The sequence below is a fragment of the Myiozetetes cayanensis genome, unplaced genomic scaffold (assembly GCF_022539395.1).
Source record: "Myiozetetes cayanensis isolate MyiCay16 unplaced genomic scaffold, myiCay2020 scf3, whole genome shotgun sequence".
NCBI classification, from domain to species: Eukaryota; Metazoa; Chordata; class Aves; order Passeriformes; family Tyrannidae; genus Myiozetetes; species Myiozetetes cayanensis.
The window spans coordinates 656,782-676,982 of NW_026087521.1; the positions used below are offsets into that span (position 1 = coordinate 656,782).

The following is a 20,201-nucleotide window of genomic DNA, read 5'->3' on the forward strand; positions in this document are numbered from 1 at the left end:
TATGTTTATAAAAAAGGAAAGGGGTATATTTTTATAAATATAAAATAGCTATTGTATTAGAATAAGCAAATATAACTTGAAAGATAATAAATATTTTATAATATAATATTTTGTAATATATAAAATGACTTGCAATAAATAGATATTGTTTTGTATAAATATATAATATATACATATATAAAGGAACATTATTTATAATTAATAAATATTATGTTTAGTAAATAAATTAGAAACACCAACTGTAATGTTCAGGGATCTCTTCTCTGTGGGGAACAGAGACAGGACCAGGGAAGGGCTGGAGCTGTGCCAGGGCAGGCTCAGGTTGGATCTCAGCACAAGGTCCTTCTCCCAGAGGGTGGTTGGCACTGAACAGGCTCCCCAGGGCAGTGGGCACAGCCCCAAGGCTGCCAGAGCTCCAGGAGGGTTGGGATGATGCTCTGGGGCACAGGGTGGGACTCTTGGGGATGATCCTGTGCAGGGCTGAGGGTTGGACTGGACGGTCCTCGTGGGGTTCTGTGATAGCCTTCCCTCCTGTCCCCTCACAGCAGCTCCCCGTGCCTGGGTGGGCAGGAGCACCTTGCTGGGTGGGAGCTGCTGGTTTGGGTCTGGGGTCACATTCGCTCGGATGGGGCTCGGTGGGCACGTCCCGCCGGACCCCGGTGGTGCCCATGAGGGGGTGGGCGCCCCGTGGCCCTCCCTGCATTGCCCTCTCCGTGCTCCCAGAGTGTCCCCTGACGGCGGCGGCGCAGCTGGAGCTCAGCACCGAGATGATCAAGGCCCTGCGCAACGGGGGAGCCCACCTGGATTTCCGGACGCGGGAGGGGATGACGGCCCTGCACAAGGCCGTGCGCTGCCGCAACCACGCCGCGCTGCTGGTGAGCCGGGGGCTCTGCCTGCCCTCCCCTGCCCGCCTCCCACAGCCACCCTGCGGGCACAGCCTCGCTGCTGCCGCTGCCCTGGGCCTCGTGGGCACGGAGCGTCCCCGGGCGGGCTTCGGGGCGCGTTTTCCTCCCGGGGCCGCCGAGCGAGGTGGGTTCTTCTCTTCCAGATGCTGCTGGACCTGGGAGCGTCCCCGGACTACAAGGACAGCCGGGGGCTGACACCCCTGTACCACAGTGCCATGGTGGGGGGGGACCCGTACTGCTGCGAGCTCCTCCTGCACGACTACGCCCGGCTGGGCTGCGTGGACGAGAACGGCTGGCAGGAGATCCACCAGGTGGGATGGGATCCAGCGGGATGGGATCCGCTGTCCTGGGGCTGATGGACGGGGTCCTCCTCTCCCCTGGGGTGCCCACAGGCTTGGTGGGGGTGGTGAGGGCTGAACGTGCCGTGCCAGCCCTGGTTCCCTCCCAGGTCAGTGTTCTGGCTGTTTTCTCTAACCTCAGTCAGGAGTGGCTGGGATCCTCCCCAGATGATTCCTGGCTCAAAGGATAACGCTTTCACATCCTGGTCCAACCACCTGAGGCATCCTGGTTCCAAACCCAGCTGTGCCTGTCCCTGTTTTACACACTCGACAAGTGGATTTGGCACAGGGATTTGACATGGACTGGGGGGTAAGGGACCTGAGCCAGCCTTGTGCTTCTCCCTCTGGGAGAAGAGGGATGAGCCCATATTGGAGGGCAGGTTGGGCCTGTGGTCTCCCAAAACCCCCAGCTGTCCACCCCCTCCAAGAGGGATGAGTCGAGGCACAGCTACGGATGAGAACGAGAAACAGGAAGGGTTTGTGATGTCAATTTATGGATACGACTGTCCCTGCTGCCTCCGTCCTCCTTGGCTGATCTTTGAGAGCTGCTGGTCCTGGCATGGACCAAAGGGAGAGAAAAACACCCCAGTTAACCAGAGATGTGGGGCCTTGTCCTCTGCTGGCCTGTGTGTGCTCAGGGCTTCTCACCCTGAGCCAGCCAGCAGTCTGTAGGAGGCTCTGGCACCAGCACGGTGCTGATCCTGATTTTCCCATTGATCCAGAGGTAATTTATCCAGTAAGTGTCCAGGTGTGAGGAGCTGTGAGGAGCAGCAGCGTGTCGGTGTTTGCAGTGCAGGTTGCAGCTCCAGCCTGACTGCACTTTTGGAGCGTGGCTGAACCCAGCTGAGGGTGTTTTGGGGTTTCTCACCTTCCTGCCGCTCCCTGACTCTCCTCTCTTCCCCTTTTCCTGGCCCTGCTGCGGAGCAGGCGTGTCGCTACGGCCACGTGCAGCACCTGGAGCACCTCCTGTTCTACGGGGCCGACATGACCGCCCAGAACGCCTCAGGAAACACCGCCCTGCACATCTGTGCCCTCTACAACCAGGTACGATGGGCAGCCGGGCCAGGGGGACCAGCCAGGGGTGGGCACCGTCCTGGCTGAGCCCCTCTCGGTGCTCCTGCTGCTCCCAGAGCCACAGGGTTCTCCTGAGTGCAGTCCACGAGGCTGTTTCTGTTTGTAGCACCAGCCTGATTTTGGATTTACCCTGTTCCGTTCCCAAGATGTTTTGCTGCTTTGCTTCCAAACACGCTCTGTAATTTTTCCTCCAGTTCCTTTTCCTGCTTCCCAGCAGGTCCCTGGAACTGGCTGGGAGGGAGAAGTTTGCTGGGTGGAGCTCACATTCAATTTGAGATGGGCACATCCTGCGGCTTCCAGCCCCCTCCAGAGAAGCCACTTGGCCTGGGGTCCTGCCCTGCTCACAAACAGCCCTCAATTCTTCCTGCTAATCTCAGAATTTTGGAGAAGACTATGCAGGCAGCACAGGGCCCCACTCCTGTTCCATTTGCTGTGTGGTCACTCAGCTCAGGGAAGCTGAGGGGGCTGGAAGAGCCCTCTCTGATCTCACACCCCCGCTGCTCTCTGAGCAGTGCAGGGCAGCATCTGAGCATCTCTCCTGGAGGGTTTGCTCCTTCCTAGACATTTTTATCCATTGTATTAAGTGGTTTTTGACTGTAAAAGGGAATTTCCAGTTTCTGAGGTGCCTTAAGAGCTGAAGCCTGTCATGGTTTGCCAGTGGTAGGTGGGGGATGGTTTGTGGCGTGGGGGGTTCATTCTGCACACGGAGGACTCTTGGACCCACGTCCCTGCCCACGGGGGTGGGAGGGAGAGGGGCACTGAAGGATTCAGGAGCTCATAAACATGTTGAATTAGCACCATGGAGAAGCACAGAGCACTCAAACCAATACAAAGCTTTAGGAAACAGCAGGACCTGGGAATGTGTGGTGGCCACGGTGCCAGTGTCCCCGAGGATGGACTTGTCTAGTGTAAGGTGTCCCTGCCTGTGGCAGGAGGTTGGAACTGGATGATCTATAAGGTCTTTCCAACCCAAACCATCCTGTAATTCCGTGATTTCATGACTGGGGGTTGGAGATTCCCAGTTCACAGGGGGTCATCGCCCTTCCTCGCTCTTGCCAAGGGAGTTTCCCATGCTCAGTGACCTCCGGGGTTGGCTGTGGTGTTGCCACCACTCTGAAGTGCTGATGGTCTCTTCCCTTTCCCCTTCCCAGGAGAGCTGTGCCCGGGTTCTCCTCTTCCGTGGTGCCAGCAAGGAGATTCGGAACTACAACAGCCAGACGGCGTTCCAGGTGAGCGGGGAGTGCTGGGCCCATCCTCCCATGGACCTGCCCCAACGAGGGCAGCTCTCAGACCTCGCTGGGGCTTTCCCTCTGGCTCGGGATGCCTGTCCCGTCCCTGGCTGAAGGGCTGGAGCCAGGAGGGAGGAGGAGAGCACGAGGTACCCGTGGGAAGGGCTGCGAGGGCGGCGCTGTGTGGGGGGACATCAGGATGGGGGAACACCGAGCTTGGATCACCTGGCCGTGTGTCGTGGAGGTGGAAAGGAGAAGTTGCTGGCTGTAGGAATGTGAATGTTAGAGCAGGAGCAGAATCCTTGGAGCAGGGCAGAGTCCCAGGAGGAGGAGCAGATTCCTCAGAAATGAAGGAGAGTGTTGCCACAGAGATGAACGCACCTGAATTTATGAAGTTAAACGTGAGGGTAGAGGAGCTCTAGAGTGAAACTCTGGAATGGCTTTCTAGGAAATGTGCTGTGGTACCACGGGTGGCAAAGGGGAAACTTGGTGGTTTTCCAGAGTGACTCCTTGCCTGAGTTTGCAAATTGTGGGAAGTGAGTTCCTGCAGGATGCTGGAGGTGAGGCAGGAGGTCTCTTCCCATCCCAGCTCTGTCCTGATGTCTTATAAAGCAGGAGAGCCTCTCTGCCTGTGCTGCTGCTGAAGCACAGCCTGTTCCCTGAGCATTCCCTGAGCACTCTGCAGGAATGTTGTGACTCAGTGTCCAGCTGATGCTGCTCCTCAGGTGTCCCTCGAGGGCAGAGAGTGCCTGTGAGTGTCCTACTCCCAGCCCAGGTCTGAGTCTGCAGATGGGCTCGTTAATTATCAGCCCTTTAGAAATGCTCTTTCTTGCTTCTCCTTCACTGGTGGTTGTAGAGGATGATGTCACACAGTCCTTGTGAGTGCCTAGTGGGAGGTGTCCCTGCCCACGCAGGGGGTGGCACTGGATGGGCTTTAAAGTCCCTTTTAATCCAAGCCATGATTCCTGCAGGAAACTCTCCCAGCTTTCAACAAGAAACTCTCCCTCTCTTTGTTGCTTGAGGCTTCAACATGTCATGAAGTCCAGTGCCAACCCCGCTGCTTTCTCATGTCCTGCCTTCTCCTGGCCATGGCAATGGGGTGGTGCCTCCTGGGAGGGTTGGGGCAGGGCAGAGGGAGACAATCATGGAAATCCCTCTGCTGCTGCACAGCCACTTGGCCACTGTCCTGCACACACCTCTGCTAATTTGACTGCAGTTGTTAATGAGATACCTTGGTGTCAGCAGCCTGAGATGACTTTAAGATAGCAGTGAGTAATTTAGAGGGTTTAGGACCTGTAATCTCCTGGGTTGTGTCCCCAAGGCAAACCAGCTCATTGCAGGGGTGATGTGCCACCTCCTGTGTGTCTGGAGAACCTTCTTCTGCTGGTGGTCTCACCTCTTTGGGCTGGTCCAGGTTTCAGGGGAGGCGGGAACAGGGTGGGTTTAGGGACAGGGTTTTCCCAGAGTATCTTCCCAGCCTCTGGCAGCTCTGCATCTCAGTTTTCCTGAGCCAGGTTTGTACCTACATCCATCTTCCATTGCTCTGAGCTGGCTTATCATCCATCAGTCATCTCAGGGAGCCCCCTGTGCGGGTGCAGCCACTCCCAAAGCTCTCCAGCCTCTTCCAAACACGTCCTTCTCACAGAAGGGTGGAGACATCACTTTTCAGGCGGGATATTCCATCCTCAAAATGCACTGGATGGGAGGAATCACGGACTGGTTGGGGTCGGAAGGGACCTCTGGAGATCTTCCAGTCCAACCCTCCTGCTAAAGCAGGTTCAGCTGCACAGGGTTGGGTCCAGGGGGAGCAAAAGAAGTCAGTTTGGGTTTCTTTTCCCTCCTGCCAACTGCTGTAGCTGTATCACTGTTGTGGAATTCCTTGGGTTGGAAGGGACCTCAAAGCTGCCTGTCCTCTGAGGTAGCTGCTGGCTTTCCTACCCTGTATCAGAGAGCCTGCACCATCTGTGCCACTCCTGTCTCTCAGCAGGGCCTGCCTTGTGGTGAGGGGCTGGAGATCCGCTGCCAACCCAGGAGTTCTGATCTCCACATCCCGAGTTCCCTGTAAACAGCAGGAGGATCCCAAACTGCTGCTGTTCAGTGGCTGTTCCAAATGGTTCGTCCTCTTTCCTTTCCACCAGCTGCTCCAGGTGGCTGGTGCAAGCTGGGGGTAAGACCCTTCCTTCCTCAGCTTTGGTTTCTCATCCCTTGGCTCCTCTCTGCCAGTGCATCAGGTCCTGCTTTCCTTTTCTTCCTTGGTTTTCTGATGTCTTAAGGCCTCAGTAAGTGTTTTCTTCCTCAGGAACACGTGGGATGGGATTAACCCAGGTGTCACGTGCTGACAACCCCACATTTGGAACCTCTGGGTCATTTTTTCCCCACACCTTTTATTTAATAAAAGTAGCTTTTACAGTTATCTCCAGCTCTGTGTAAAAAGTGGGACAGTGCCAGTTCCTCATGGTCAGGTCATCACCTGCCTTGCACTGTGTTTTCCAGCCTGTTTGAGGTACCAGCGGTTTCCTGCCAAGCATCATCCAAGTTTTTATTTTGTTCACGGTGCTGAATTCCCAGTTCTCTTTCCCAAACCTCCCATTTCTAACAGGGAGTCTGAACTTTGTGTTTTCACTGCCAAGGCAGAACCCTTAAGGCTGGGAAAGACCTTTAATGTAACCGAGTGCAGCCGCATTCACCACCAAACCACGTCCTCCACTGCCACATCCACACCTTGGCTGGACCCTCCCAGGGCTGGGGACTCCAACACTTCCCTGGGAAGGTGGATCCTACCCATCTGGAAAGTTTTTGGAGGTTCCTCACCCTGCCTGTGTGTGTTCCTGGAGGGTCCGTGGGTCACCCACAGCGGCCACAGGACAGATTTTAGAACCGTGGAATGGTCTGGGTTGGGAGGGACCTTAAAGATCACCCAGTTATGGGGTGGAACCTTCTCCCCTGAGGGTTTCCACAAGTCCTGTTGCTTGTCCAAAGTCAAAGGTGGCTTTTTCTTCATCTCCTCAGCAGTGTTTCTGGTGCCTTGTGTCATTTACTCACCCAAGGTGGGTAAAACACGTGGCAAATAGAAATACATAAAAATATATTAACAAAATATATTGAAGTATGTAAATGATAAATTTAGAAATGTATACAGACATATGAATATAAATATTAATACAGATATAGATATAAATATGAACATCTTGAGCTTCTTATTTTTGAGGGGGTTTATTTTATTTATTTCCAGCCAATAAAGGTGGCTGCGAGGACTTATCAAAATGTAATCCCAGTGCTGGAAGTCTTAAATATCAACAGATAATAATTCAGTGGGATACATTTGTTAAAAAAGAAAAAAAAACCACACAAACCTAAACCTTCATAATTTCTTCTCCTATTGATCTAAGGGTTTGTTTATTTATGTGAGCAGGTGACTCAGGTATTGAGCTGAAACCTGAGGTCGTGATTTCTTCCCTGCCTGATTTGTGTGCCAGAGGAGCTGTGGGATCACTGGTGTTGGCTCATCCCAAACATGCCTGATGGAGGTTTGAGAAGAGCAGACAAGGTTCTTAATGAGCAGTAAATGTCAATTTTGTGCAAGTTCCTTTGTCCTCGTGACAATCCTGCTTGAAGTTTTCCACTTCTACACATGCAGGATGATCATATGCAGAATTTAAAAACAGGGGCTTCACATTTCTTTAAGTTTCATGGAAATTTAACAGTCAGAGCTGCTGCTTTTCTGTCAGAAAGTTGTGTGTCCTTTTAATTGCTGCATTTTTGTGGGCCTTCTCCCCCCAGGCTAAATCCTTCCAAACAGGTTTTTGTGGTGGATGGTTTTTTTGTGGATAATTTAGGGTTGTTAATGGTGATATAAGGAAACAAGGTTTCTTAGTTCAGGCTTTGGTGCTGTAGAGCTGCTCTGGTCGTGGTGCCCTTGGTCACTTGTGCTGGTAAAAGTGACCTTGGTCCCCCTGGAATCCTGGGGTCAGTTCTGGGATCCCTTGGACAGGAGAGCCATGGAGGGGCTGGAGCGTGTGCAGGGAAGGGAAGGGAGCTGGGAAGGGTGTGGAGAACTCCTGAGGGAGCTGGGGGGGCTCATCCTGGAGAAAAGGAGGCTCAGGGGGGACCTTCTGGCTCTGCAAGTCCCTGCCAGGACGGGGGAGCCGGGGGGGGTCGGGCTCTGCTCCCAGGGAACAGGGACAGGACAAGGGGAAACGGCCTCAAGCTGTGCCAGGGGAGGCTCAGGTTGGCCCTGAGGAGGAATTTGTTGCTGGAAAGGGTGGTGAGGTCCTTGGCAGGGGCTGCCCAGGGAGGTTTGGAGTGCCCAGCCCTGGAGGTGTCCCAGGCAGGCCTGGCCGTGGCACTCAGTGCTCTGGGCTGGGGGACAGGGTGGGGATGGGGCACAGGGTGGATCCATGGGCTGGGAGGGCTTTTCCAGCCTCAGGTGTTCTGTGGCTTCCTGCTGCTTCCCAGCTTTCTGTGGCACTGGTGGAGCCACCCAGACTGGGATGCTCGGGGTCATCTCTGCCCTGCTCTGAAGGCCACCCCCATTTCTGCAGGGGCTGCTCAGGGCTGTTCCCAGCTTAGTTTGGGAACCCCCCATGCCTGGAACGCTCCCTCCTTGTCCTCATTCCCATCCTCACCCACTCCCCTGATGGAAAACCTTTCCATTTTGCCCAGACACCCAACCCCTCAGAGAAGAGCCTGGCTCCATATCCCCCAATCCCTGTGCACAAACTGTCATTACCTTTGTCTCTATTGATTAAATCCTCCCCACCCCCCCCTTCCCACCTCCCTGTTCTTGAGTTTCCAACGATCCTTTCAGTTCTAATCCTTTAATGACTTTGCATCACCTCCCAGCTCGGGCTCATCGAGGAATTTAATAAGCATATTCTGCACTCCATCATCCCGCCTGTTAATGACAAAATTGAATCCCGAACTGGGGTAGGGGCCTGTGAAATCCATTTGGCAGACGTTTTTAGGCTGACAGTTAGTCATGAATTAGGTTTCTGATCAGTTTTTCATCTCTTGGCAGGAGTTCCGGCTCGATTTAATTTCTGTTGTTTCTGGGGATGTCACATAAGGCTGTCAAAATTCTTGCAGGAGACAGCGGGGTGATACCTCCCGTTTCTTTGCTCTTCACAAAGCCTGGCCTGCTTCCCTCTCCTGGAAGCAGCCTGGATCCCTGCAGTTCAGCCTGCTCCTTGCAAGCTGCTGTTGTCAGGCACCTCTGCTCGGCCCAGGGTTTTTGTGGGCAGCAAAATGAGGTTGCCTGGCCTCCAGCGTTCCTCCAGCCTCCTGACGTGGTGATATTTGCTGTTTGCGGAGTGAGAAGCTCAAGGAAAAAGGGAGCAAACCTTCAGGTGTGCCAAAGCTTTCCTGCCCCGCCGGTGCTCCTGTGGTCTCCAGTGACCCCTTGCCTGGAGCGTGGGGAGATGTTCTCCTCTTCTTTCCACGCCTGGCTCGCTGCATCCCGTTTTTCTTCACCTTTCTCGGCCTCCTTTGCACCTGCCACGGGTGTAATTGGGCCTTTAAACCCTTCAACCCCGGGAGCTCCACGCTTGGATGTTATCTTCTCGCCACACCATTTACAGCAGCGTTTGGCTGCGATGCAAACAGGCCTTTAGATGTGTTTTCTTCAAAGATTTGTATCTTGTTGCTTTTTAAAATAGACATCGTGGTCTGAACTCTGCAGTTTGCAGTTGTGTTGCCCGGGCAACGGAATATTCTCAAATGGAGCTGGTTTTGTTCAAGAACGTCTTTTGGTGAGCGGTGATTTTTTCTAATTGAGGCGGAATTTTTGCTGGCAGTGGTCGGGTTTCTGGCTCGTTAATGACATCACCTCTTGTGATGTCGTAGAAATCGACGTGTTTCATTCTGCTCGTGGAGATGAGGAGTGTTTGCTCTTAAAATACTTGGGAGGACTTGGCGAAGCTCGTGGATGTTTTACCGTTCAATTTAAGCCATCAGCTCTTGCTCTTTACCTGCCACTGCTCCTCAGCGTGGGTAGAACCACAGAACCAACATCTGCTGCTTGATGTGTCTTAAAAAACTCGGTCCAGCCTAACCCCAGAATTTTTAGCTGATGCGAGAACGTCTGTAACATTATTTTTATTAATCAGCTCCGTGTTTTTCTCGTCGTCACTACAACGACAACCTCGTCCTCCTCCATCTGTTCCCCCCTGTCAGGCAGTTGGGTTTTAAGGGCTGTGGGTTTCTGGGAGGGCGTGCAGAGCCTGCTGATCTGGCTTCCCAGCTCTGGCTGTAGTAGAAATTAAAATAATTCATGGAGGTGTGGAGTTCCTGTTGGCACTTGGAGGGGTTACTCGACCTGGTGTGGGTTGAAAACGCAGCCCATCTTCCTCAGCTTCGCTGCCTGAGCGGGAAAACATCTCGGGCTCAGCGTTTCAAAGCGTGTTTGTTAACTTTTAGCGTGAGAATCGATTAAAGCTTGGGGCCTCTGAGAAATCTGTGATCAGGGCTCAGGCTCTTTGTTGTCCTTAATGATCAGGCAACGTAACAACCCGGCACTTCTGACCTCTCTTGGTTCAGATTAATTAAAAGCTTGCCCGTGATCCAGGCCTTAAAAGCAGATTTGCCGTGAAAACAAACCCTTAGTGATTTTTGGTGCCTTTTTGTTCCTTTCAGGGTGACAGATGTTTTCCCCAGGTGGGTTTTGGTCACTTTTGGGGTGACTGTCCCCAGCACCTTTTACTCCTTGGGGTGCAGCTGAGGTGTTTCCTCTGCAATGCTCGGATTATAGAGATATAAAACAATATGCAATCAACATAAAACAGCACACAAATCATATAAAATCATATGTAAACCATACAAAATAATTTCTATCGATATCAAACGAGCCTTGCTTGTGTGTGTGTGTGGGTGGCAACTTCTCTTGTTTGTCACTTGTTGTGGCTGTTCAGGCCTGTTGGGAATTACAAGAAAAGGCATCTCCTCCTTATCTGAAAATAAAAATCCATTAACCCTCCGGGGTTTAAACTCAGCCTTGATTCAGGGGTGGAAACAGCAAATGTAGCAAATTAAACACAGATTTATGACACATATTTATGTGTCTCTTCTGGTCACAACCCACATGTCCCCTCGTGGAGGAAGGCAAATGTGTCGTACCATCCCTTTCTGGGCACAAAATATCCGGAATGAGGGTCAAGGCACCACTTTTGCCACCTGCCCTGAGCCAGCCCTGGAGGCGTTTGCCCAACCCTGCGTTCCATCCAAGGGGATTTTTCTCGGCGCTGAGAAAAATCGAAATTTGCTCTCGGATTTTAATCACTTTTTTGGCAAAGCGAGCGGATTCCTTTGTCCTTCCAGCGTGGTGCTGGTGGGATGATTGATCACCAGCCTTCTGCAATACTCCTGAGAGATCTGAGGTGAACAAACCCACTTCTGCCAGTCTGCCCTTGGCAGCCAAGTCTCTCCCACGTTTCTTTTCCATCTCTCTCTTTCTGAAAGGAGGTAAAAAAAAAAAACCAGCCTCTTGGTTTGTCCCCAGACTGGACATTTCAGGGCAGATGGATCCTCACAGTCTTGGAAACACCTCCTAGAATTACATTTTGATTTGTGCAGTGTCACTGTTGGCTTGACTGGGGTTTGGTCTGGGGCCGCTGCTGCTTCCACAGGTTGATTTCTTCCTGATGTCTCGATGGCTGTTCTCCACCTCATACCTGAGCACTTGATTTTTCTACTCCAAGTGTAATAGTTTGTGCCAGCCTGGATTTCATCTTTCTCATTTCAGATGTGGTTGTTTCTGTCAGCCAGACTCGTGACCTTGTCAGTCAAAATCAGTGTATTCTGCTTTTATCTTTTAGCAAGTTTGACTTTCCCCCAAATTAGGGAAATTAACAGTAGAATTATCTCTGGGCAGCCTGGGCCAGGGCCTCCCCACCCTCCCAGCCAGGAATTCCTTCCCAATATCCCATCTCTCCCTGCCCTCTGGCACTGGGAAGCCATTCCCTGTGTCCTGTCATTACATACCAGTGTGGGAAGCAAAGAGAAGGAAATTGGGAAGCAAAGAGAAGGGAAAAGGGTGGATAATCATAACTCAAAATATGAAGACAAGTTCTGACTTGTTGGTAGGAAAAGGACAAAAAAGGAAAGAAAATAGAGGAAAACAGGGAGTTAATTTGGATCAAGGTCACCTGCAATGTCCCTCTGTTTGTTAGAGCTTTGTTCATTGCCCAGAGAGTGATTCCACCTGCCTGGAAGTGTCCAGGGCCAGGTTGGACGGGGCTTGGAGCAACCTGGGCCAGTGGGAGGTGTCCCTGCCCATGGCAGGGGGTGGCACTGGCTGGGCTTTAAGGTCCCTTCCCACCCAAACCATTCCACGACTCTGTGATAGGTGGGACATTCCCACCCCATACTCCCTGTTGTTTGGGAAGGGAACATTCCCTGCTCCTGTGCAGCTCCTGCCTCCTTTCCTCTCCTGCCTCTCTGTGTGCTCTGGTGTCACCTGCAGCCTCGCTGGGCCAAGGACAGCTCTGTGTCTTGGTGACACTGCTGAGGTGTTTTCCCCTGGCTTATCGAGCTCCTCGTATCAATCACGGTGCAGTTGAACTCCAGACCCCTCTCTGCTCTGCTGGAGTGAGGGAAAGCAGCCCAGGAGACTCCCTGGGCAGGAATGATTTCCTGTCAGGCTGTGACAGGCTGCAGGTTGGTGTTTTGGGAGGCAGGCCCGGGGACCGAGTGCGTGTCCGAATGGGAAGCGCCCCGGCCTCGTCACCCACGCGGGACACGTGTCCCTGCTCCCACGTGCCACCCCCGTGGGCACCAGAGGCACACTCTGCTCCCCAGGGAGCAGCTCTCGTTTCCCTGATCGCCTTCTCCTCTCGGTTTTTGTTTAGAGACTCTCTCGGGGCCTCCTCGGAACCGTTGGATTTGATTTGTTTGCTCTCCCTTTTCATTTGGAGTTTGTCTTTGTAAGAATTGATCGGGTTTTTGGCCTCCTGGCTCCCTCCCACTCCTCCTCCAGTCTTCGGTGTGAGACTGAGCTAATTCTGAGTCAGATGCCATCCCAGCTTCCCTTCTCCAGATGCTGCTGCTGACTTGAGATCCTCCCTGACCCGCAGCTCCAGGTGTGGGTGTTCCTGGAAGGGTCTGCCCTGCATTCCCCACCCTTCAGGCTGAGCCCGGTAGCTCTTGGAAGGTCTGTCAGACCCATCCCAAATTGTGGTGCTGAGGACAGTTCTGGACACAGATCTAGAACTAGAGAATCCCAGGACAGTTGGGGTTGGAAGGGACCTTAAAGATCATCCAGTTCCAACCTCCTGCCACGGGCAGGGACACCTTACACTAGACAAGTCCATCCTCGGGGACACTGGCACCGTGGCCACCACACATTCCCAGGTCCTGCTGTTTCCTAAAGCTTTGTATTGGTTTGAGTGCTCTGTGCTTCTCCATGGTGTTAACTCAACATGTTTATGAGCCCCTTCAGTGCCCCTCTCCCTCCCACCCCCGTGGACAGGGATGTGGGTTCAAGAGTCCTCCGTGTGCAGAATGAACCCCCCACGCCACAAACCATCCCCCACCTACCACTGGCAAACCATGACAGGCTTCAGCTCTTAAGGCACCTCAGAAACTGGAAATTCCCTTTTACAGTCAAAAACCACTTAATACAATGGATAAAAATGTCTAGGAAGGAGCAAACCCTCCAGGAGAGATGCTCAGATGCTGCCCTGCACTGCTCAGAGAGCAGCGGGGGTGTGAGATCAGAGAGGGCTCTTCCAGCCCCCTCAGCTTCCCTGAACTGAGTGACCACACAGCAAATGGAACAGGAGTGGGGCCCTGTGCTGCCTGCAGGGTGCAGACCACGGGTTGGAGGTTGGGTGTCCCCAGGAGGTGTTGGACCTACCCTGTGCACGTGGCGTGTCTGGCAGGCACCAGGGACGTCGGGTTTGCCCCTGGTCAGCTTTGCAGCTCGTTCACAGGGGCTGTGCCTGGTGCCTGCAGGCAGTGCTGGGTCTGTGGTGCTGCCATGCAGGGACTGACCCCAGTGACACCCCCAGGAGCACCAGCCTGGCTGTGTCTGTGCAGTGGCAGCACCAACTGCTGCCAACGGCTCGGAGCTCCTGCCCGTATGGCAGCCCAGATGGAGCTGCCATATGTGAGCAGGAGGGCTGACCCGGGGGGAACTGCCAGACTTCTGGAAGTCTGGAACAAATATAGAACGTGCCTGAAGCCGGGCTGGGCAAGGGGAAGGCAGAGAACTTTGAGAAAAGGGCAGCTGTTCAGCAGTGCCACCTGATTAAATAACGGGAGATGGTTCAAGAGAATCATTCTGTTGTCTGGGATAGTGGAGAGGTGGAGAATCATCAGCAGTGGGGAAAGTCAAAAGTCAAGGCCAGGTTGGATGGGACTGGAGCAACTTGGTCTGGTGGAAGGTGTCCCTGCCCATGGCAGGGGGTGGAAGGAGATGAGCTCTAAGGTCCCTTCCCACCCGAACCATTCCCTGATTCTGTCATACCAAGAGCTGACAATAGTCTGGCATGCTGGCAGGTCCTTCTGTCTGAGCAGAGCTGAGAAGCTTCACTGTGTCATGATAACTAATTTGGCTGCCTGCACCTCCCTCAAAAGCCTTTTTACCTTCCTCTTCCAAGGAGGAGTGACCTGTTCCTGCCCAGCAGCACCTCTGATGATCCCTCCCTTCCCATCCCATCATCTCCTAGAGATGATGCATCTCTCCTGCCTCCCCCAGGGCCCTTGTGCCCCGTGGCCATCACTGCTCCTGGTTCCTTTGGCACAGGTGGGATGATAAGGGGGAAGTTCTGGACTTCTCCAGGTGTTTCATCTGCAACTGAGAAGCCCCCTGGGAGCACGGTGTGGGTGGGCTTTCATATGGAGCGAAAACAGGGGGGTTGGTTTGATTCAGAGGCTCTGGGGAGGGGGGTTGTGCTTTTCCAGGTCTGAAAATCCACCACCATCCCAGCATTGTCAGAACCACTCAGTGTTCTTCTGACCTTCATCCAGGTAACTCCCTTTTGAAGTATCATCAAAAACCACAGACTCCTGCCATGGAACTTGGGCTCTTTGCCTCCCTCTCTTCCTTTTTTCTCACTTCATGAAGATTTTTGTGGCAACTGGAAGTTTCCCTTTCTCAGTTGCCTGTGGCTTGGAGTCTGTGACTCATGGACAATTGACAGGTTTTGCTGCTCTTCTGTCTCCCAGTTCCTCGCTCTCCTGCTCTGTGTGACCATTCCAAGGTGACCAGGCTGTCATATTCTTGTTGCACCAGGAAAGTGATTCCATTTTTGTAATCTTCAGCTGTTCTTCACATTTCCTGTGTTAAAATACTGCATTCCAGGCTTGCCAGCACTCTTATCCTTAGAAATATTCCTACCTGAGCCCTCCACAGGACCACTGAGATCCTGGCTGTGGCATCAGGATCATCAGGATAGATTTCATATCCCTTTGTGCTGTGATTCTCCCTCCCTCAGAGAGGCTGCAGGACTGGGAGCTGGAGCTCCTGTCGTGTCCTGTCCCACCCTGTCCCAAGTCCTCTGTGTGGGGGACAGGGGCTGACAGCAGGCACAGAGGGGCTGCAGGGCTGTCTGCTTCCAGAGGTGCCACCTCTGTTCTGCTCTTGCTGGATGAGTTCTCCACGTAACCTAAGCTTGTCTTCTTCCTCGTCCCAGCTTTGAGATCCCTTTCAGAGCTGCAGATGTCTTCCTGTAGGGAAGTCCATCCATCTTTGCTCTCCATCATACATCAAAACCTGGGTGAAAGGAGAGAGCAGCTCCTCCAGTATGAATACACAGTGACAGCTCAGAACAAGAAAAATTAAATATTATCCTCAAAGCAGGCCCAGGGTAAAGCCCACTCAAGTGGTTTAAAGTTGTTTAACCAGCCTGTGATCTCTGATTTATATTTGGTGGCATCTCCTCTTTTCTTTCTTTTAGAGATTACTGAGTTTGCCTAAAGAGATAAAAATAGGCAGGTTGCTGCTGGATTAAAAAGCGTTGTCACTTTGATCTCACGCTGTGGAATGACTCAAGGTGTTACAGCACTTCAGAAAATAACCCTGTGCCAGAGCCAGGATACGGCTGGGGCTGCTCCATCCCTGGAAGAGCCCAAAGCCAGGTTGGATGGGCTTTGGAGCAACCTGGGATAGTGGGAGGTGTCCCTGCCCACGGTCCCCACCCCTGGAGGTGTCCCAGGCAGGCCTGGCCGTGGCACTCAGTGCTCTGGGCTGGGGGACAGGGTGGGGATGGGGCACAGGGGGGATCCATGGGCTGGGGGGGCTTTTCCAGCCTCAGGGATTCCCTGATTCTGTGATTCCCCATCCATTTCAGGGATCATTCCCAAGACAGACATCTAATGAGACTTGTAATTTGTACTTTAGATTTGGATTTTTTTGGAGGAAACCACCTTTGGATGGTTTTGAACCGTATGTTAATTGTTCATCTGAGGAACTTTGAAGTTCAGAGGCTCCTTTCCAGTCTTTTGTCAGTTTGGTTATTTTTGCTTCCCCGTTTCCCCAAATTCAGGTCATTTGCCCTTCTATACAAAAAAACTGTCTTTGCCTGTGACCTTTGGGAGAGCAGAACTTATAAATATATATGTGTATATATAAGGAGAGACAGAAAAATCACAATTTGGAGCAAGCTTGGGGGGAAAACAGAGAGCATTACTCAATATTCTCTGGCTCTGGCCTAGTTTCCCGAAGGCAGAAGGAAGGTTTCCTTTCTTACAGCCCTCACTGATCACTTCCAGCTCTGGCTGAGGAGGTGGAGCACGAATTCTGGGCCTGAGAATACAAACAAAAAGTCCCCTCAACATTGTTGGGCTGAGGTAGCAGGACTGTTTGTGCTGGGGAAGGCTGGTACCAGAGGTGTGCGTGTGCTCTGAGTCACCGCGTAAATACATCCCCCCGTCACAAGCTGGGGCTGGGATGCAAATGAGCCTCCTGTTGCTGCAAGCTCTTCTTGTAGGAGGTCAGAGAAGCGTCCAACAGCTGGAGCTGCCAGGAGTGCCCCAGATTTAGTGTCTGGGAGGGTTTGGGTGCTGCTCCTGGCCCGCTCTTGCACACCAAGGGTGCGTGATGGTCCCGGCGTGGGCAGCTGCGCCCAGGCGTGTTCTCACACTTTGTTCTCACCCAGAATCAACCTGATCTGGTTTCTTTTTGTTTTAAATAATCTATGGGTGCTGCTCAGAGAGGACACCATCCTGAGGGGTGACTGGGTGTGCTGGGAGGGGTGGGAAGGGCCGAGGTGGCCGCGGTTTGTGGGGGTATCAAAGGCACGATTGGACCAGCTCAGTCCAGTTCTCCTCGTTCATCTCCTGGTTTGTTTCCCTGAGGATTTGGGGTGGATTTTGTGTGCTCTGACCCATCTCACTGGGGTTCTTTCACATGTGACAAGGATGTTTCTGCACCTTGCTCTCCCAAACATTGGGTTGTTCTGCCAGCTGGGATGTGGTGCTGGTTTGGGGGTTCTTTCCCCGAGTATGTGAGAAGTCAGTGATGTCTCTGCCTGTTGGCTGAACTGTTCCTTCAGGAGGTGGTACTTTAGTCTCTCCTCTTAATTGCACATTAACCTGCCTTCAGAGAATCCCAGGATCCCTGAGGTTGGAAAAGCCCTCCCAGCCCATGGATCCACCCTGTGCCCCATCCCCACCCTGTCCCCCAGCCCAGAGCACTGAGTGCCACGGCCAGGCCTGCCTGGGACACCTCCAGGCCTCCCTGGGCAGCCCCTGCCAAGGCCTGAACACCCTTTCTGGGAAGGCTGCTTGGTGTCCTGCAGCTCCTCAGGACAGGAACACCTGTGGAATCACTTCCCAGAGCAGGACAGACCCAGCTCTGTCTGTTTTGCTGGCAGACCCACGTTCAGCTTCCCCTCTTTCCTCATTCTTTTGGGTTCTCCAAGAACCTTGTCCCTTTGGGATTTTCTTCCTGTGGAGTGGTGGGAAAAGCAATGTTTGATGTCAGTCTAGAACGCTGTGGTTTTACTGGGGGGAGCTCCTGCTACCAATGCCCAAGTGTAAGTGGCTCCTGGTCCGGGAGCAAGCACGTGAGTCGGTCCTGTGGATCTGTGCAGGGTTCTTGGCAGCAGGTAAGTCCCCTTTCATCAGGAACAGGCTGCCCAGGGCAGTGGTGGACTCCCCAGCCTTGGAAGTGTTCAGAAACCCTGTGTCTGTGGCACCTGGGGACATGGGTAGGTGCTGAACACGGTGGTGGTGCCGCATTGATGGTTGGACTTGACAATCTTAAAGGTCCTTCCCAGCCTTAACAGTTGTGTGATTCTAACCAGGATCACTGGACAGCTTCAGGCTGGGGAACATCCAACAGGAGCTGCAGGATGAATTCCTGGCTGGTGGCTGGTGTGTCATCAGCAGACCTCGAGGAGGGGACCGTCCCTCTCCGAGCCATTGGCCGCCCTCTCGCCGCACAAACCCTCGACATACGCTCGCCCCGCAGGGCTGGGAGGTCCCACCTTGGGGTCACTGACTGGGGGAGCCGAGGCAGAACGATTGTTGGCTCCTTCCCCACGGGAAGCAGCTGTTGTCAGCCCATATGGCAGCATCAGGGCCGCTCAACCCTCCTCCCTCCGTCTCTTTGCAGGTGGCCATCATTGCAGGGAATTTCGAGCTGGCCGAGATCATCAAAACCCACAAAGAGTCCGATGTTGGTGAGTTGGATTTTTCTTCTTGCCCCTTTTTTCTCCCTCTGTACCTCGCTGGGGAGCCCAGGGCTGTGTTGTGGGGGTGTGGGTTGGTGGGTTTTCCTGGTGCCAGTTTGGGTTTGGGGAGTGGCAGAACTCTGCTTTCCTCCCAGGGCCACCCAGGGAGGCTGGGACACTGCTTATCCAGGAATGGCTCAGGCTGCCAGGATAAGGAATGAACCAGACCCTTAGTCAGGAGCAGCTCTGCAAAGCTCTGCTGTTAAAACCCTCACCTTTTCCTCTCTCTTTGCATCCTGGGGGCTGTTCCAGCCCAGAGATCCTTCCCTGCCAAGGGCATTGATTGGGATTGCTGCAAGGAGGGGACATTCTCTGCCTTGCAGGGACAGTGGTCACAGAGCTGCCCCACTCTGAAGGTCCTGTATGGAACAGGAGCAGCTCTTCTGGTTGTATTTGCTTTAGGAGGGAATATTTTGGGATTCCAGCCTTTTCCCTTGTGTCACCTCTTCTGTCCTTCTCCGGCAGGGACGTCACCGTGTGATAAATGCCACGTGAAACTGAGGTTTAGATCAGCGATAAAATCGACACTTGTTAGTTTTACTTGAATTATCCTGAGAAGTTTATTGATCCAGAGCTGTCAGTGGAGGGAAGAGTTAATTCTCAGCAGGTGTCCCTCCACAGAAGGTACAGAGACATCAGGCCAGCAGGGGAAAAAAGACTTCAGGAAGAGAATCTTGGCTGTGAGGCCCTGGCTCAGGTTGCCCAGAGAAGCCGTGGCTGCCCCTGGATCCCTGGAAGTGTCCAAGGCCAGGTTGGACAGGGCTTGGAGCAACCTGGGCTGGTGGGAGGTGTCAGAGTTGGAACTGAAAGGGCTTTAAGGTCCCTTTCAGCCCAAACCATTCTGGGGTTCTGTGAAAATCCTGAAATCACCGAAAGACAACTGGAATCAGTTCTTGTGGAATTTGCAGCAGGCAGCAAGCAGTGAGCTCTGTCCTTGGAAGTGGCTGTGAATCCAGAAACCTGGGCCTGAAACATCCTCGGTCCCTCCTTTTCTCAGCTATTGCTGGTAGTCAGAAACAGCTGCTGAGAATTTGGGGGAAGGTTTGAGAGTCAGGAAGGACATGGGGAAAAGCCTGAAAATTCCTGATGTGAACAGCGATGATGAGAAAGTTAATTAATTCGAGAGAAAAGTGACTGTCTTTGCCGTGAGAGAGGTTCTGGATTTGGTGACCTCCAAAGGTCCCTGCCAGCCTAAATTCTCCTCTGTTGGACTCTGAACCCGTGATTGACTGGCTCAGTTATTTCCATTGAAAAAGTGTGAGGAAAAAGGGCAGGAAAAACATGTCAGGTGCAATGAAACGTTCGTGTTTCAGCCACGGCTGTTTATATAAAATAGGTCAGGGAACAGTTGCAAACTAATCACACGCCAAGCAGCGGGTCCAGATGGCACCTGCCCGCGGTCAGGGGGACTGGCACTGAGCTTCCCAGGGAAGAGAGCTTCCCAGGGAGGAGAAACTGGGTTGGGAAGTTCATTAAGAGCTGGGGAGGGTGTGTCGGAGAGGGGGAGAGGAGTCCCTGAGGATGAGGAGGGGCATTTGGAGGAGAGCTGCTCACCTCCCTGAGGGTGAGGAGGGGCATTTGGAGGAGAGCTGCTCACGTCCCTGAGGGTGAGGAGGGGCTTTCCTTAGTGTGCCCTTCCCTCTGATCATTCCATCAGAACGGTTCAGGATCTGGAAGGATTTGGAAAAATTGGAGGTGATGCTCTCGGAGAAATCTTCCTCTTGAGTGGGCCCATGTGGGGCTGGGGTTGCTTGAGATGAGATTTGGTGTCCCCACCATCGGACAGAGCCACAGAGGCCCCGCTGGGCGGCACTGGGGGAGGGAGGGTGGTTGGCAGGACTGCAGGAGACTCCGTCCCTGTTTCCATCTGGACCTGGAGTGCTCGGCTGAGCCGGAGCTGTCCCCTCTCCCTGTTCCTCGCCTCAGAATGCAGAGCAAGCCTAGAGGGTGAGAACTGAACTTCCTACAGGGGGAACATAACCCAGA

At 53.1% G+C, this 20,201-nt stretch overlaps 1 protein-coding gene across 1 annotated transcript in view; it reads left to right on the top strand.

The window, feature by feature from the left end:
- SHANK3 (SH3 and multiple ankyrin repeat domains 3) overlaps positions 1-20,201 on the top strand; it is a 227,683-nt gene that overhangs the window by 59,967 nt on the left and 147,515 nt on the right. The window contains exons 6-10 of the mRNA XM_050325020.1: positions 724-875; positions 1,049-1,216; positions 2,171-2,287; positions 3,469-3,546; positions 18,098-18,164. Of these exons, the coding sequence (XP_050180977.1) occupies positions 724-875; positions 1,049-1,216; positions 2,171-2,287; positions 3,469-3,546; positions 18,098-18,164 (582 nt within the window). The remainder of the gene's footprint in view (positions 1-723; positions 876-1,048; positions 1,217-2,170; positions 2,288-3,468; positions 3,547-18,097; positions 18,165-20,201) is intronic.